This window comes from Lindgomyces ingoldianus (genome assembly GCF_010093535.1).
Source record: "Lindgomyces ingoldianus strain ATCC 200398 unplaced genomic scaffold BDR25scaffold_12, whole genome shotgun sequence".
Lineage (NCBI taxonomy): Eukaryota > Fungi > Ascomycota > Dothideomycetes > Pleosporales > Lindgomycetaceae > Lindgomyces > Lindgomyces ingoldianus.
In genome coordinates, this window is record NW_022985173.1 from 185,580 (window position 1) to 202,593 (window position 17,014).

A 17,014-nucleotide genomic window follows, 5' to 3' on the forward strand; every position below is an offset into this window, starting at 1 on the left:
TTTATTGCTCCAATATGTAGTGCACCAGATACATTCATGCCTGAATATGAGGAAGAGCAGTTTGTTGGTGTCGCTTCATCAACGAGTCCTTCCGAACGTCTCTGCACCTACCCTATTTGCGGTTGGTCTCTGTTTGCAGTGTCAAATTGCTGGGCTGTAAAAACCCTTATCCTCTAAGGTGGCATGGTGTCTTCAATATATCGTTTACTGACCCCGGAGCCTTGACATTGAGTATCTAAACCATCGAACCAAGGACAGGGATTTGAGGGTTAAGAGAAAGAAGAATTCCGTCTCTATCGGGTTCATTTAATGGGTTGTCACTGTGCTTATATGCAGAACTTGACGTACTGAGTACCTGTGGGGTGTGCTTTGCAAAGAAGCGTCTAGTACCACTACTACCCTCTGCTTCAACAAGCGTTCTTCGTGTCCTTGCGTGATCCTTCGCTGACCGTCAAATGTCAAACTGTCCGGAGCACCCCGATCTCTTCCTCATGTCTCACATCCTAGGCTGTGCCTCCCCCTCATCAAGCCGAACACCATTTCCACGTCATCAATACCCATCGCCCGAAGAGGCGTAGGTGTAAGAATCAGGCTCCAATGTAGAAATTTCTTCATGGAAGAACAAGATCGCTTACGAAATGCGGCGTATTGACAACAAATTGCAATGCGAAGCCCATCAGGCAAAGCGCGACGCCCTCTCAAATCGCCTCGCACCCGCCTCGTATCAGCCTTGGGCGAGAGTCGCGAGATTTTAGCAAGGGAAGGGTCTCCCCACGAGGTGAGGTGAGAGGTGGGGAAAGTCACTCGGCACTGCTTTCCACTGGAGCCCTTGAGCCAGCCACGGCTGCCTTTCTAGGGCTATCCTCGCGGCGATCATATCTCCCCTTTCACACACAATGATTGTGCATTGTGATTCGATACGGACTTTTCAGCTGCCCAGCCAAAACTGCGTCCTTCGATAAAACTCTATTTCTTCTACTTCAATCACATCACAGCGCGCAGCTCGTCACTACAGTGTAGCAGTATCGCACTTAGATATTCAATTAGAGGTTTGATGAATATATTCATGTTCCGCTGGTATCATTAAGCATTGTGACGCCGATCTTACCATGCCAACTTTTAGGGTGCCTTGCCTCATTTGGCCATGCAGGGGATGCCAGACCAGTTCCAATTCCAGTTCCCAAAACACTCGAAAAAGTCCACAGACATACATGCCCATTTGTTGGCCCCGAGACCAAAAAATCCCAAGTATATGTGATGAAGACGCTCCATAACTCCTCTGATGCCGAATTACAATGGAACTGATGATACCTTGCTTGGACGACCAAATAGCACTAATAAAAGCCCAAGGTTTGTGATGAGGTGGTACAAGGAAGCAAGGGGATCTAGTGCGCAGGGTGCTCCTCGTGCACGTGTGTGTCCGCAGGTTCGGCACATTGCTGGGTCGGCGTTGGTGACAACAGCACAACCAATGCAAGGTGCCTAAACTTGCTCCACAAAATGCGATGTCCTGGACCCGTCGGACGGTCTCCGCTTCTTTTGTAGACGCTTGGATTGCCGCTTCTCACTGCCAGCAGGCTTCTCATCTTCGGGGCTTGGCGGTGCGAAGGTGCCTGGTCGGAGAATCTCAAAGCCAGAATTAACTTTGCGGAGCACTTGTGATTCACGCTGATTTTGACCGGTCTTGACGTCGTATTGTGTTGGCTGCTCCTCTTCATATTCGTGTTGCGGTCCGCGGGGCTGGTAGGTTTGCGGATGGTACTGGTATGCGTTCGGTTGGTATGTTTCCAAAAGCGGTACCGCTTGTCTAGCTTGGTTGGAAGCATGGCCGTCCTGGGTGAACTTGGAAGAGGCCGGCACTACTGGCACCTCTTCTGGCGGGATTGCAACTGGAGGAAGAGGAGGAGAAGGGGTTTTCTGCCGAGGCACGAAATAGTCAACACCATTGGTAGTTGAAATATCTTGGGGCAACCTCGTATTATCAGCCACGCTCGCCCATTCTCCGCTATTACCTGGCCGGCGGACTCTAGGGGTCAGCTGTCCAGTCTCTGCAACGTGAGATAGACGGTGACTCTGTAGGAGATCAAGGTCCCACCGTGGGTCGACTGGGACCGGTAGGGAAGCATGTCTCGATGTAGACGGGTTGATGTACGCTGCTTCGTATGGTCGGCCTTCCTGGATTGCTTGCATGCAGTCCGATTCATCACTAGTCCTCCTACTAGACTTGCCGGAATTGTTGGACTTGCCCGAGTTAGACGAGCTAGCCTGGCCATTATTAGATTCATAACATGCTACAAACTTAAGTTAGCGTTCAGGCACGGTTCGAGGACTTGTGTAGATCTCACCTGAGGAAGACCCCGGGTCCAGCCCTTCTAAAGCCTGCAGAGTCGTTGAATTTCGCAGAAGATTAGGATTACTATATCGTGAACTTGTTGCAATAGGTAGTCGTCCGCGAGCGTGACTAAGGTTCATCGGGCCAGGGGACGATGCCCGCGAGTCGTCCGGCAGGCGTTCAGCCGACACGGCACGGTCGAAAGAGGAACTCGGCGCACGGGAGCTGCTACGGCTGGAGGCGCCATGGTATGGCTGTGGCAATTCGAGTTGCGAGCTGTTGTGGCTCCGGGGGAGCTTGAACTCATTAATAGACGAGGCACTACTGCCAACAGGAGTGTTTGATCGTGATATCCACACTCCGTCGACCTCGATACCACTTTCGATGGCCCGGATACCAAATGGAATATCATCCTTCGGGTCTTGAGGCTGCGCCTCGAGCATCTCCGGTGTTTGAGTCTTTTTCCCCTTCTCGACCTTGGTGTACTTGCGAATCCGATAGTGGTCATATTTGAGCTTGCATAGTCCGAGTATGATGGTGGCAACCTAAGGCAATCAGCATGATCAAGCGAGAGGCTAAGGAATTCAGTCTTACGATTCCACAAGCCAGAACCTGAATCAGAGTTAGCAGAGATTCATAGGAAGTTTGTCATGTTCGACTTACGAAGGTCATCTGCTGCCATAGCTCCCAGCCCGAAAAGAATTTCTTGCCCATGATTGTGATTGGGGAGAAGGATTAGAGATTTAGGATCGTGAGATACGAATGTCAGGAAACGACGGCGCCAATCGATCGCCGTCAAGATCTAGGAAAGAGCGAGTCGGAACAAAGTCCATCCACGGACAATGCCAGGACAAACAATAGCAAGAGGAGGCGGTGACAGAATTACACAGTAGGGATTTGTAATGTTGAGGGCAGAGGGGGATATCGCAGGGCCGGTCTGGAGGAGCGATAGGCTGTGATGTGTGTTGTGCCGGCAATTAATAAATCGATTCACATGCACACAACGTGGTGGTTGCTGGGTGTCTTGGAAAGGAAGCTAGAATCCTAGAATCCCGGCTCGGACTTCGATCTCGTGACAATGATCCTTCAACGGTGCAAACTGGTGAAGGCCGGTCCTGCAAGTGAAAGCGAGGGTTAAGGTCGAGTTGGTGACGTATTAGGACAGTGATTGGGTCTGGTGAGAGGTTCTGTGGTTGACTCCCACGAACAAGCGGCGGGGTGGAAACGAACGTGGAACGGCCTGGCAACGAGCGAGGAGACGGGTGGCACCAGTGAATCAGAAGGGTAGCGACAGAAGACGACTAGCCAAGAAGCAGCGTACAAACCTCGTGCATCACTGTCGGCATCCGTTTCGTGCGTTTCCTGGGACGGCTTGGGGGGGAGGGAATGATACAAAAGAGCAGGTCACGGCGAGAGGGGACATGGGCAGAGGAAATATATTGCTTGCCGTCAGGGGACGATCTGCTCTCCCAGGATCCACCAGAATCCGGCGCGAAGGAAACAACGGAACCTCTCAGGGCCTGAAATGGTCAGATCCCAGTCGCCCAGGAAGTCGGCCGGGCTGGCGTGCCATTTCCACCATGGCAATCATGGCAGCCCGTGTGATAGAGTCCAGCCACGATTTCACTCACAGGGGCATCCTCAAGCCAGCAGCAGGGACGCCGCATTAGTGCACGGCGAGCCTTGAGATGCTGGAAATAGAATGACGCTGCGACAAGACATGCTGTAAGTTACCAGACTTCGACCGTCTGTGGATCAGCGCTGCAGCCGTTGAGCAATACGACCTAGTGCCACAAGGCCAATGGCACGCCGGACAATGGGATTAGAACAGGCGTACAAAAGCAGGATACATACCAGCATCTCGCGCCGTGAAACAGGAAGCGCGATATTGGGAGCGGACGTGTCGGAGCAACACCATGCGAGGTTCATTTTGCCCTTGACGTGGCTCCGACGGCACTGGCTTGTGCGCTCCGCCACCCTTGCCGGCCCCAAGCCAGAAGGGCTTCCGGAGGCTTCAGATGGCGTCAGGGCCCCCTGCCATTCCTCGCCTTGCGGTCAGAGATCGTTTGTGTTTGAGCATCCGAAGTCCGGTTTGGGATTGGCCCCAGGGCGGAACGGGGATGCCTCTGCAGCTGGAAACGCAGTTTTGAGGAGCTCTCCTTAATTTTAGGCATCAGAAAAGAAACACCGGCGCCTCTCTTTTCTAGCCGGACCATACCCGCCGATCTTCTTTTCTCAACAGCAGTCAGCGGATTGTCAACAGATCGTCCCAACCCCTGCTCGTGCTCCTACGCCGTTACTACAGGTTGCAACAGCAATGGAACACCTGTCGAAACTTCTACTGTGCTGTTCCACTCCTGCTGACCTGAGCCATTTGCACGGCGTTCCAATAATGGCCAAGGCTGAGAGGATGCCAGTATGACGCAAAGGCATCACTGCTCCACTATCTTTTCGCCTCGCCTACGACTGCTCTCAAATTCGTCATCGCGTTAGTTCGTTCACTCAGCACGCAGAAATCAAATCTCCCGCCCACCCACGCGCTGAGCTCTCCGTTGACACATGGTTTCCTCCCGTTGACGCCGTCTGCAGCTTGCTCAGAGCTAAGGTCCCACGCCCACTCCGAGCCTTCCATTGCTGGCTTTCGCGCGCTGCTACAGTTTCGAGTCTCGTACCATCTGACTTCAGTAGGGTGCCCAGACACCAGCAAAATCTTCCCACCACTCTCTTGCGGCGGGGTGCCCCGATCATGCTCCATCGCCGTTCTGGGCGTCCAGCGGAATAACACAGCATCAAAGCCATATTGATGACACCAAGCACAGCGTCTGTGAAACCACAACAGCCGATGCAGACCACTCCTGCACACAGCCGCCAGAGAGCAACGCATTCGCCATGGTATTGGAATTCTTCCACATCTCCTGGGAATAACTACAATAATTGGGCTGTGAAAGTCGAAGATCCACCAAAACCTAAGTGCTAATATTAGCGTGTTGATTGATCAAGTCACCGTAGTGGAGAATCCTAGTAGGCCAACCGCTTCGCCAGGAGATGTGTCTTTGCAGCCCAGAGATCGAACTTCCAATGCAGTTGCCACACTAAGTGTGGGATTCGTCTAATTAGCTTCAGAATACAGCTAGTTAACCTTTAAACACAGTGGTGGTAAGTGCATTTCTTTCGGTATTTGAAAAACGCACTGTCATAGGAAGCGAGATGCAGGCATCATTATCCAGGTCTCCAAGTCCAAGGATTCCTTTTAAAGCATGGATAGGGTTTCCTTTCCTCCCAAACCGCTGAAATCCTCGCAGCCGGGACACTGCAGAGCCTCAAGTCTGCAAGAGCCTAGAGCACAAACCGTCACAGTCCTATCTGTGCTTGAACTAGACTTCGCTTGTCTTACTGACCAAAACAATATTTTGCGCAGGATGAGGTTGCTTGCAGAGAGTTTGCCGCTCGCTTCCTCCAAGTCAATCTTCATGCAGCTAACTCGACGCTGCAGAAGCAAGATTTCATTCCTCTTCACAGCCATGTATTCCTGGCCCCATTCGTCTACTATGGTGTTCACACTTCCAGCTATGACAGTCAAGGCGATCTCGCAATCAATGCAAGGAATCTGAACAAATATCTACATCTGCGAAACCAAGTACTTGGCGATAGGGGCTTTCTCCAGGGGGAAGTGGGATTGTACGAGGACTGGCTGCACGACTTCGGGGCCTATGCACGTCGTGTATTGGAAAATCCAGCTCACGACAACGCACATTCAACTCGTCCCGAAGTTTATTGCCTTGACGGGCGGGCGGACAGGGCTCCAGTTCAAGCTTCGGAGGAAACTTACAGTTCTTTTCTCGTGATCTGTGGCGACTGGATAGCGAGAACGGCGTTCAAGGTAGTTGCATTGAACTGCAAGCCATTAATCTACTCGATATAACGACGCCCCGTCTGCGACTCGAGGATTGCACAGCATATGCACGAATCACAGCATGATCAGAGATGCCACGTGCAGCAGCTTTTCTGGCCTTGGAAGCTCTGCCCTGAAACAGAAGAACCTGGCACTCATTCTGGCCATCATCGTCCAGTTTGGGAGCTGGGGTTAGCGATAGCGCTATTCAGGACCCGAGATGGAAACTTTTGTTTTGCAAAACTGAGGGGCTCAAGCACAATCCGTGTCGAACTGGCGATGATGGCTGCCCAGTACATCATGCCATGGGATCATGGACAGGGGTCAGTCACGCTGTGATGACCTGGTATGGCACAGGGTTGCTTCCAGATGTTGAAGCCGCCGCCATGTGAACTGATGGGACTTTACGGTAACGATGAGTTTACAAGCATGCATAGCTTAGAGTTACTTCTCGCGAGCTGAAACCTTCACCTCACCGTTGGTTCCTGGGCTGCCGAGTTTTTGTTCCATGCAGGGACTTTAGGTGGAGGCTGTTGATCCGTGATCTGGCGAGGAGGGCCTGCACCATCCAGCGCCCGCCTCTACCAGAGCAATGATTCCTTATGGCGACGCAGACAGACTCTAGACAGCCGCTAGAGAGCCCTAGCATCTCGCATCAACATAATTCTTCGCGAGCGGAATGGCAGCGAAGCCGCAAAGCCTCCAAGGCTCACGATTGCTGGTCCTTGGCGGCCAATGCACCCGCTGATTTGGCAATTCGGAAGGGCCAAGGCACTCATGACGCCTTCCAACCCGGCGAGACCTGACCACGATCCGCACGCCCTGGCTCCGTGCTTCCTTCTTCCACCTCAGCCGACGACCTCACACGTCTCCCTCCCTCTCCCTTCCCTCTGCCGCCGAGCCAGCCAACGCCCACGCTGTGATACATACTCTCCTTTATTGCTCTTAGCGCCCCTCCGCCATCATGCCCATTCGCAACCCTTTTCGCCGCGCTGGTGGCGCCGATGTGCTTGACGAGTCCCAGCGGAGCAGCGCGGAACGAGCTTTTCAGAGCACTCCCGTCGCTGGCTCGAAGCCCATCGACGTCAAGGAGCCCACTGAGTACAAATTGAGCGGTAAGAGATGCCCCATCGCTTCGCGCGCATCCGCATGGCTTTGACTAAAACGGTGCTTACACTGTGAGAAGAAATCAATGATAGCGGCGTATATCTACCGGTACGAGCCGAGATCCTCTCTCCATAGCCCTTCGTAAATCTGTTTGCGGAGAATTAAATAAAGTGTGGGAGTTTCAGTGGAGCAAACGTAATTGACCTTGCGCCAGCCCTCGCCTCCATTGAAGCCAGGTTTTTGGCACTCGCGATCCAATGCCTCGACCACGTCATCGAACCACCGCAGCCTGCTGAGTGAGAATGAGCCGTTCAGCATCTCGCGAGAAAGCTTTGATTCCTACAGGAGGTCCTTCGTAGGTTTACGCTAATCCCACACACCGCCTCCCGTGATGCTCATGGATGAACAGGACATCTCCGCCCGCTCTCCCATCCCCGATTGTCTCGATACTCGTCCCCGCCAATCGCTTGATGCCCGCCGCTCAATGGACGCCAGGCACTCCCTAGATGCGCGTCGCTCTCGTGCCCCACCTCGGTCTTCGTTCCAGGAGCGCCGTGCAGAGAAGACGGATGAGGTAACAGCCGAAGAAGGCTTTGAAGACGTAGGCTTGAACGATGAACCCAAGCCAACGAAGAAGCGTGGGCTGTTCGCGCGCTTCGGCGACAATAGCAACATTGACGTTGCCCACGAAGAGCGCCCGTCCTCGAGCCACCATCACTTTGGCTTCACTGGACGCAGGAGGGCCCAGAGCGGGCAAGGTTCAGAGCTAAAGCCCATGGTGACGCCTGCTCCCTCGAAGACCGAGCTACCTGTTGAGGCTAGGTGAAGACAGGTTGTAATGATAGCATTAAGGGGGGCATTGGAGTACAGGTCAGGTTGGTCTGGAGATGGGGCGGTTCTCGAAACCCTTAGCTTTTGGACCGGCGCTCGAAATATGATGGCGTTTTTCGGAATATGATATCTTGGTTGCTCGCAGCATTACCCTGCATTCAGGATTGGGCTTTTTTGCAAGAGGGTTGGGCTGCATCGACAATCGCTTCATCATCTGGAGTTGCATCAGGGGGTTTGGAGCTCTTATCACGGATATATACAAGGTAGCACTCAGCATACCTACCTAATAATCAATTGTAATTTCTGCACTCTATGCCCTTTGAATTCTTGGCTTCATTTATCACATCTGCGGGCTCATATCACTTCCAGCATCAGCAGAGCTTTGCTAAGCTCCAAAAATAACTTTCCTGGACAGCATTTCTCCTGCCCGCTTACTCAAGGTCCCAATGGAAGCACTTCGTCAATCTCAGAAAGTTATATATCAAATATAGCTTCATTTCTACTTTCATCAATGCTCATGTTTTACATGTATCCGTGTCCTGTGGTGGATTCGCGAAGTTCCCTAACGCGAGCCCTCGGACTTGTGCCCACTAATGGTGCTACATTCTGGTGGTTCCGATTATGTAAATTGGCGTATGCCACTGTTTAATGCAAGATTATCGCAGGCCCCGCACTAGTAAGTTTGGATGCAGTGACCGCAGAGGAGAGGTTTGGCGAGAGCTTAGAAGCAGAATTGTGGTAGGGGTTGGTGGGAGGGGCCTTGGAAAGACGTTGAGAGATCTTTGTCGCATGACATGACCTGTGGGGTCACCGTCCGAGATTAAAAAGTTCCAGCAAGATAAAAGATTCGTTTACTGTTGTGAAGGGCCCATGGACCGACTCTGCAGATTTGTGCTAACCTGGACACCCACTGTGGGACCAACAACCCCAAGGTCTCGCATTACAGATGATTAATACTCCCCGAAACACGCTCCAAGAATATCTGGGAAGATTATTCTCGCGGAAATAAACCCTCATCCCAGGCTGGTGGTCGGTCAAACATTTGGCTCGCTTGCCTGGGTCAATCAGATCCTATCCCCTCGTCCGGGCCTCCCCTGTGTAACATCCATTAAACAGGTACTATACCAAGTCCCTGGATATAGCGACACACCAATTCTGACTACTCGCATATGGTATAGCGACGGACACTGCGATGCCAGGGAGACTGGAGATTGGGAAAGATCGAGGGGGTAGACGCGTAAGACTGCGACAGGCACCAATAATTCACACAAGACGCTTAATTCTAGGATAGGGACGATAAAAGAGCGATCTGGAGTAGTCGAAATGCATATCTAGTCTTACAGGGAAGCAAATGATGAACAGAGACATGGCGAGGGGTTTTATCAACGTGATCAGTCACCAAAACAATGGTGAACTGAGACCCTGATGGTATGTGGCTCAAGGAAAGGAACTGCTGTATCTTACCATCTAGAGTTAAGACAGAAATTTAGCATTTTATTGCCGGTATCCCCAGTTCTAGCAAGATATTTGGCAAATTAACTCTGCTCTAGTTGTTTTCCGTGTCATGTAATAACGAGACAACTACGGAACGCAAGACCTCACCAAAGAGTGGACACTCGAGCCTAAATGCACAAGTGAGGAATCCTTTAGGCAACAGTGTTAAAGGAATAGGATATACTTGAATTGAGATTGGGCCGAGCTACAAGTCTACCGCAACGCCATAGGTATCTCAGTTCTTTATGCACTTCTTATGTGGGCTAAATTACACGAAAATAGCTTGCAAGAGGTGAGAGAATTGTTGCTTTTGCGACGGACATGCCACCCAGGCGATGAATCCAATCCCAAGTGGAAACTTGTCACAATCAGTGTACTACTTGTTTAAGTAGAACCACAACATTCGGCGAAAGCAAAGTTCAGAGAATGTATAAAGCTATTTTTTACTCATCTCTCTAAGCTGATATCTGTTACAATGATATCTCAATGCGCCATATTTCACTTGTCTTTAGGGACAGGTTTCGGGAGTCAAGAGAGCGCAAGAGAGCGCAAAAGATAGAACAAGGCCGGGACCATCTATACAGCTGGTGACATTCAATTCCTCACGTAGTTGCACGATTTTTACTATTTGTCTAGTAGCAAAGTAAATAAGAAATGTACCGACTCGGGTGAATAGAGAACGTCGTATTACGTCCGTTTGGCCTCGAACCTAATGGCGTTTTGGTAGAGAAGAAATTTGAGGATGTCAAGGTTGTTCAGAGGGATAGGTAGCACGCGAAGAGAGATGCCCACAGCCGACAGATAACCAAGGGCTTGAAGAGAAGCTCACAGCAAGCCTTTGGGATTAGAGCTTATTACTTCAATAGTGTGCAACTGCCAATCGGTGGTGCAGTAGCTGTGAAGAAGGTGCGGTGGAGGCATGTCTGACAGAGCCAAGAGCCTCCAATAGGGGACGGACGCGGATAAACGAGCTATCGTGAAAGCGCCTTGAAGCAGGAAGGGAAGTGAGGACACACCTTAGGTGCGTAAGCAACAGTAGATGATAGGCACTAAAGAGTAGAACACTGCGCGGCAATTTATAAGCCTTAGATCGAGTCTCATTCGATAACGACAGTCGTATGTACAAATCCATCCACACCAAACCAGAACATGCTGCCGTCATCCATGAAAGGTCAATTTTGACAAAACACCGGATGACCAAAGCCAGCTTGTTCGCATCCCTTTGCCGGAACCACTGTGATGCGTCCAATGGAAGAGGTCTATCTCGATATTTACAAGTGGGAGATGACCATCTTGAAGAATGAAATCCTGCTTCCACCACCATACCCCACTCCTCCAAATCGACAATCCAATCGAGAAAGTAACTTAGAAGTCACCATCCTCTGGATCCTCGCTGTCGGGGGTCTCAGTCGGCTTCGGGGGAATAGAGAAGGAGAAAGTCGGCTTGGGCTTCTTGGAGTGGCTGACGCTCACGGTTGGCTTGGGCTTAGGGGTGAAGCTCGGGATCCCGGTTGGGATGGAGAAGCTGTGGGTCGGCTTGGGCTTAGGGGTGAAGCTTGGGAGCTCAGTTGGAATGGAAAAGCTGTGGGTCGGCTTGGGCCTGGGAGTGAAGCTGGGGAGGTCGGAGGGGATTGGCAGGCTGAAGCTTGGCTTGACGCCAGTAGGCTTAGGCCTGGGGGTAAAGCTAGGGAGCTCGCCCTGGGGAAGAGCGCTAACGATGCTGGGCAGTGTCAGAGGAAACTCAATGGGAGGGTACCAGCAAAGTATCGGTCTTACGTGGAAGCGCCTAGGGCGAGGAGGATGGCAGTGAACTTCATGTTGACGATTGATGGTTATATCGAGTGGACTTGTTGTAGAAGATGAGAACTGAACTGGGTGCTTGATGACAGGATTATGGGCAACTCTCGAGGGCTTTATATGCTTGTCCAAGAAGCTCCAAGCTCACAAAGTGTACAGAATCAAGAACACCCCAAGAACAGTATATTAACGACGGCAGGCCCAACCGGTGATCCGTCGCCACAAAAGATACCCCGAGAACGCAGGAAACATGTGAGAAGACATCAAGGGAGGCCGTTCTCGAGATTAAGTGACTGAAGCAGTCCGCTGGACCAGGTTGGGAGAAATGAATTCCATAGTGACCAGGCAACGGAAATGGACAAGTCAACTTAGCGAGGGAGAAACCAATATCAGCATATGACGGCGAGGATGAACAAAAACCAGGCCTGCATTTAGCTGCGTAAGTTGGCAACGGTGCAAATTCCAGGCTGGGCCAGGTGGAGTCCAGAGTCCAGGATTGGCACCCTGAAGATGCTTAGAGGCTCTAGGAAGATACGGAAGAACTCCAGGAATATACGTTGACGGAGTAGATTCTAGAACTTTGCTATTCAGGAGGCGTACGTTCAATGGCTGGTTGAATCAAAGCCGTGATCTTTCCTGCGTCGCAGACCTGGCCGGTGCAGGAGCCGGGACATGTGGAGAAATTCCTGTTACTCCGACCCTTTGAATCCGGGAGTATCAACTGAACGACATTTCGGCCCGGCTAGAGAGCCTGGCTTCGGGAGACACAACAGCGCGCACAGTCTCTCATACGGAGAACAGGGATTAAATAATAGAGCTCGTCCTTTGAGACAATAGATAGCACAACAACATTGGTTGCAGGCGAATGACCACCCTTTCTCGTCGGTGGCAGAGGAAATGATAGTTGCTTCGTATGAATGATTTACGGGCTGAATAGAGCAACAAGCGTCAAAGCATCGATAGGAGAGCAGAGGAAAAGCACAGCGGATAATGTCGCGACGTTCGACGAAGGCCTAACCGGGTCCAAAGACAAATTGGACCTGCAATGGAGTTGTTGAAAGTGTTCGCAAGTCAACAGAGAAGTGGTGTCATCTGTTGTCCCTGGAAAGCTATAGAGCTAAGCATCTGTTCAAGCTTCTTTAGCCGAATAGACTAGTGCGGCAAATTAGGTTCATTCGCAGAATTAACCAGATTTAAATGAAGGTGGGGGGAGAAATGGAGATTTTCCGGGGAAGTTGGGGGTTGGGCATTGAAACTTCAATAAATGAAGGCACTATACCCACGCGTCCTCCATGGATATCCCGGGGATGCTTCCTTACTCGGAAACTTTCACCAGGATATGGAACAGCTTTTCGTTGATCTAGCGACATTTGCAGGGAACGGGACAAGCCGGTGAGCAGCGCAGTAGTCTGTTGAGGAGCTGGTCTGCGAATATACGACTGTGTGACTGAGCAAGTGCCCACCAGAACTCCCCGTTCTTCACCCGGAGCCGTGAGCATCGGACTTCGCGCGGGTCTCACGCTGCTCCAGGAGCCCGAGTGCAGGGGAGGACAGCGGAAATTTCGCATATGCAGGGGGCAATATGCTGAGATGTTGCTGGAGCATTTTCGAGTTGACAGCAAGATAGGAGAAAGGATTTCGTTAGTGAATAGAGAACGAAGGGAAATTTTGTGGAGGACTTAGACCAAGGAAAGTAAAGGAAGGGCAAAACACAAAGATGAAGGCGAATTGGAACAGGGTTATGGAGGCCTGGAGTTTGCGATGTGGTTGGAGTAAGAGTAAGGCTCGCACATGGGTGGTTCATGGCATGAACGCCACTCGTCGCTAGCGCCTAAAGCAGAGGCGGTGTTATCGATAGCTGACTCGGCCATCTCGGATCAACGATGTTCCGTCGGTGTAAATTTTTGAGGAGCCCTGATTTCTTGCCCAGTTTGCACTGCGACACAACGTCGACATGGCTGGAATTAAGCGCAAATCTCCCGCTGCTAATGCTCACAGTGGGAACAAAGACACCAGCAAGAAGGCCAAATTCGAGAAGTCGGCACTCAAAAATACACCGAAACCGGAGCTGGCTGTCCACGATGGAAAGTTCGTTAAGAAGGCCAAGGTGAAGGGCGAATCAGGGGATTCAATCGAGGCCAGTACTAGCAAAGACGGGGATGCCTTCTCTGTCCAGGAAGGGGCGGACCTAACTCAGCCGGGCAAGGCATCGACGTTGGCGTCACTGGATGGTTGGTGATCTCGTACTGCCTATCTCTCCACCAGCTACGTTTAACCAGTGATTTAGCTACCTCGTCCCGTGAAGCTCACGCGAAACAGAAGGCGCTGGCCAAGGAACGCAAGGCTGCCAAGCCGAATGCCGACATAATAGACCGGTCCAAGAAGCTGTGGGAGAAGCTTCGATTGAAGTCTCACGTGGAGAAAGAGGAGAGGAAGAAACTCGTTGGTGAGTTGTTTGAGATAGTCACAGGGAGAGTCAAAGACTTTGTCTTCAAGCATGACTCAGTGAGGGTTATTCAGTGTGCTATCAAATACTCAAACATGGAGCAACGGAGAATGATCGCGAGGGAGTTGAAAGGGGAGTTTAAGACACTAGCCGAGGGCAAATATTCCAAGTTCTTGATTGCGAAGCTTCTTGAAAAGGGGTAAGCAGTTTTTCTCGAGAACTCGTTCGAATGCTGACATTTCGAAGGGATCCGGAGATTCGAGACATCATCATTTCAGAATTCTACGGCCACGTGCGACGTCTTATCAACCACCCAGAGGCTGCATGGATGCTCGACGACACATACCGGGCTGTTGCCACTCCGGAGCAAAAATCACGTCTTCTATGCGAATGGTACGGTCCTGAATTCTCCATTCGGGGCTTGAAACCTGAAGGAACCAAAACTACCGAACTCTCGGCCATACTAACGGAGTCGCCTGAGAAACGCAAACCTATAATGGACCACCTTGAGACCCAGATCAATCAAATCATACAGAAGAAGCTTACCGGGTTTACGATGTTGCATGATGCGATGCTTCAGTACTTTCTTGCCTGCAAAGCTGGGAGTACGGAATCAAGTGACTTCTTGGGACACCTCAAGCCGGATGCAACTCTTCGGGAAGGAGAAGAGGCCGACAATGCAGATTTGCTGAAGAACCTCGCATTTACCAAGTCGGGATCTCGACTTGTATCGCTAGCTTTCGCCTACGGGACTGCCAAAGACCGCAAATTATTATTGAGGCCATACAAGGACACTATCGAAATGATGGCAACTGATGTTAATGCACATCATGTTCTCCTTGCTGCGCTGGCCGTTATTGATGACACCAAGTTGACATCCAAGTCGATATTTGGAGAACTTTTACCTTCAAACGACAGCCTCCCGGACAAAGTTTTAAATCTGGCGGGTGATGTCCGCGCGCGAACTATTCTATTATATCCTTTCGCTGCTGGGTCCAAATGGCTGCTGGAGGCTCATACGCTGGAACGATTGTCTGAGCTGTACGCCATCCGTTCAGCAACTTCAAAGAAGGACCCAGACACACGTTTGCATGAACTTGCGAGGGCAGTCGAACCGCATCTGTTGACCGCTATCGCAGCTCGGGCCTCGGATTTCGCCTCCTTCAGTTTTGGTCTGCAGTTTATGGGAGAGGTGTTGGTCGGGGCACCTGAAGTCGAGTTGGACAAGCGTAAGGAAGCTTTGACCGAGGTAGCAGGTCTTGCTCAGCAGATTCTAGATTTTACGCCAGTAGCTCCTGGTCCAGAGACGCATGATGCTACAGGAAAGTGCGATTTGACGACCCATGGCAAGAACATGCTCAAGACCCTTGTTCAAGGGGGAAAATTTGACCCAAAAACTAAAAAGGTTGTACCTGTCGAGCCACCACTCGGCTTTGCGGATATGTTCTGGGACCAGGTCAAAGATAATTTGATACAATGGGCTACCGGCCCGGGCTCCTTTGTCGTCGTAGGCTTAGTTGAGGCAGGGGGTTTTCTGAGAAAGACTGAGGTTCTCAACACACTTAATGCGGGTCGGAATAAGCTTGAGGCTGCAGCTGGACCTCCAATCAACGATATGGAGAAAAAACGCGGAAAGAACAGTGCGAAGCCTCCTGGTAAAGGGAAAGGGAATGCGGGAACCAGGATTCTCCTCGAGAAGCTGTATTCTAGATGACTAGCAATGGTGAATGGTTACATAAAATAAAGAAGGGCAGCATTTGAAGGTAGCATGTTAATGGCATGCTCGTGGATACATTTGTTGTCTCTGTCCACTTTGAGTCACTCTGCTCTGGTCCGCTGCTGTTGGGCGGAATAAGATATGTTGCTATTTTGAACCAGTGTAATTGAACTGAATGCATGAAAGCTTGGCCCATTAATCATCCGTCTAAACTTCTTTGTTCCAGCCTCCCCACACTCGCATTGCGGTTACGCGTCAGTCTTAATGCCAAGAATTGGTGCTCATCAGGGGTCTCATTCCATTCTCCTCCTCACACTGCGGCCCGTCTGGTCCGTTCCCAACCCCGTCACAGCTTCAGTCACCAACTCTCTCAGTTGTCTCTGACCTTCCTCGCCCTGAAAATCTTCACGCGATGCAAGTTCCTCGATCCGTCGCCTGAATTCTGGGTCTGGAGTCTCTCCAGCAACAGCTTCTTCCATCATCCCAACGTTGATCTTCACGCCATTAGGAGGCGGCGGCGGCAATGGATGGGCTTGGTTGGCTGGCAGCTCGCCGCTGTTCACTCGACCACCACCATCCCGTAGTCCGTTTAGATACCGGCAAACCTCATGCGCCTCGTCCTCCTCGACCATCTTCTCCTCAGCTGTCCTTCCCTCGGAGTTCCTCATCTCCCAGTCCGCCCCCAGCTCTTCGACCAGACATCTTGCCACTTCTGCATTCTCCGCAGCGAACAGGGGGCTCTCGCCGTCCTCGTCGAGCAAGTTCACGTTGACATGGTACTTCTGAACAAGCTCGCGGAGGACTTCAAGCTGATTATATGACGCAGCAGCATGCACTAGCGAGTAGCCATGTGAGTCAGATGCAGAAGCGAGATGTGGATATTGGGCCAGAGATGTGAGGATAGCCTTTGGCCGTGTGTCGATGAGGTTGAGTAGCAAATCGATCGACGGTGGTGGAGGAGCCATTACTGTGTTCTCGATCCTTCAGAGAGCTTTGAGGCTCAGCAGAGGCGGTCCAAAAAACTTGGCACAAGTGACAGCAAGAGGCGGGACGCAGGATGGAGCAAACTCTGCGTAGGTATCTGAACTGAGTTGACTGACTATTCCCGCAATCGCAGCAATGGCACGGAGAAGCTAGTGGACCGCCGTCTGAGGCTTTATGGTTGGCTCTAGCAATGAAGACGTAGAGATGCGAGCATTTCTTGCAGTCGTGTGCACCTATTGGAAGTGGAAGACTTTTGGTGTTTCATCTTTGTCATGATTCGGCATGCCGAATAGTCGCCGGTACGGGGCGCTTGCCGGAGCTGCCGCCACCGGACACGTGGGTGCCGATGAAACATGTGCGCGCTTCGTATCCTTCGTCATCACCGTCCGCATTGTGGCAACGTCGGATCTTATC

General features: G+C 51.4%; 6 protein-coding genes across 6 annotated transcripts; 4 read left to right on the plus strand and 2 right to left on the minus strand.

Moving 5' to 3' along the window:
• Nucleotides 1–1,482: 1,482 nt before the first annotated feature.
• Nucleotides 1,483–3,046, minus strand: BDR25DRAFT_221724 (uncharacterized protein; the record flags this gene model as incomplete). The annotated part of the gene is made up of 4 exons (XM_033685041.1): nt 1,483–2,241; nt 2,320–2,877; nt 2,927–2,944; nt 2,996–3,046. The coding sequence occupies 4 exons, from the start codon at nt 3,044–3,046 to the stop codon at nt 1,483–1,485; spliced, it is 1,386 nt and encodes a 461-aa protein (XP_033548786.1).
• Nucleotides 3,047–7,038: 3,992 nt separating this feature from the next.
• BDR25DRAFT_302773 (uncharacterized protein) lies at nt 7,039–8,470 on the plus strand. Its single transcript, XM_033689871.1, has 4 exons — nt 7,039–7,339; nt 7,411–7,439; nt 7,546–7,686; nt 7,741–8,470. Exons 1-4 carry the CDS (start codon nt 7,189–7,191, stop codon nt 8,155–8,157), a joined length of 738 nt encoding a protein of 245 aa, XP_033548787.1. The 5' UTR covers nt 7,039–7,188; the 3' UTR covers nt 8,158–8,470.
• Nucleotides 8,471–9,516: 1,046 nt separating this feature from the next.
• BDR25DRAFT_353718 (uncharacterized protein) lies at nt 9,517–10,647 on the plus strand (the record flags this gene model as incomplete). The annotated part of the gene is made up of 11 exons (XM_033695206.1): nt 9,517–9,549; nt 9,582–9,617; nt 9,682–9,723; nt 9,758–9,796; nt 9,862–9,948; nt 9,989–10,027; nt 10,070–10,084; nt 10,169–10,265; nt 10,333–10,409; nt 10,458–10,562; nt 10,606–10,647. The coding sequence occupies 11 exons, from the start codon at nt 9,517–9,519 to the stop codon at nt 10,645–10,647; spliced, it is 612 nt and encodes a 203-aa protein (XP_033548788.1).
• A 248-nt stretch (nt 10,648–10,895) lies between these two features.
• BDR25DRAFT_313171 (uncharacterized protein) lies at nt 10,896–11,519 on the plus strand (the record flags this gene model as incomplete). Its single annotated transcript, XM_033691361.1, has 1 exon — nt 10,896–11,519. One exon carries the CDS (start codon nt 10,896–10,898, stop codon nt 11,517–11,519), a length of 624 nt encoding a protein of 207 aa, XP_033548789.1.
• A 1,888-nt stretch (nt 11,520–13,407) lies between these two features.
• BDR25DRAFT_324480 (pumilio domain-containing protein) lies at nt 13,408–15,613 on the plus strand (the record flags this gene model as incomplete). The annotated part of the gene is made up of 3 exons (XM_033692163.1): nt 13,408–13,688; nt 13,733–14,098; nt 14,146–15,613. The coding sequence occupies 3 exons, from the start codon at nt 13,408–13,410 to the stop codon at nt 15,611–15,613; spliced, it is 2,115 nt and encodes a 704-aa protein (XP_033548790.1).
• A 171-nt stretch (nt 15,614–15,784) lies between these two features.
• Nucleotides 15,785–16,828, minus strand: BDR25DRAFT_302778 (uncharacterized protein). The gene has a single exon (XM_033689872.1). It carries the CDS (start codon nt 16,579–16,581, stop codon nt 15,910–15,912), a length of 672 nt encoding a protein of 223 aa, XP_033548791.1. The 5' UTR covers nt 16,582–16,828; the 3' UTR covers nt 15,785–15,909.
• Nucleotides 16,829–17,014: the final 186 nt, after the last annotated feature.

Excerpts from the sequence above, each read along its gene's own strand:
- BDR25DRAFT_302773 (XM_033689871.1), top strand. The coding sequence starts at position 7,189 with ATGCCCATTCGCAACCCTTTTCGCCGCGCTGGTGGCGCCGATGTGCTT. Across the intron at positions 7,340-7,410 it reads CACTGAGTACAAATTGAGCG|AAATCAATGATAGCGGCGTA; the intron begins GTAAGAGATGCC and ends CACTGTGAGAAG. Across the intron at positions 7,440-7,545 it reads ATAGCGGCGTATATCTACCG|CCCTCGCCTCCATTGAAGCC; the intron begins GTACGAGCCGAG and ends ACCTTGCGCCAG.
- BDR25DRAFT_302778 (XM_033689872.1), bottom strand. The coding sequence starts at position 16,581 with ATGGCTCCTCCACCACCGTCGATCGATTTGCTACTCAACCTCATCGAC.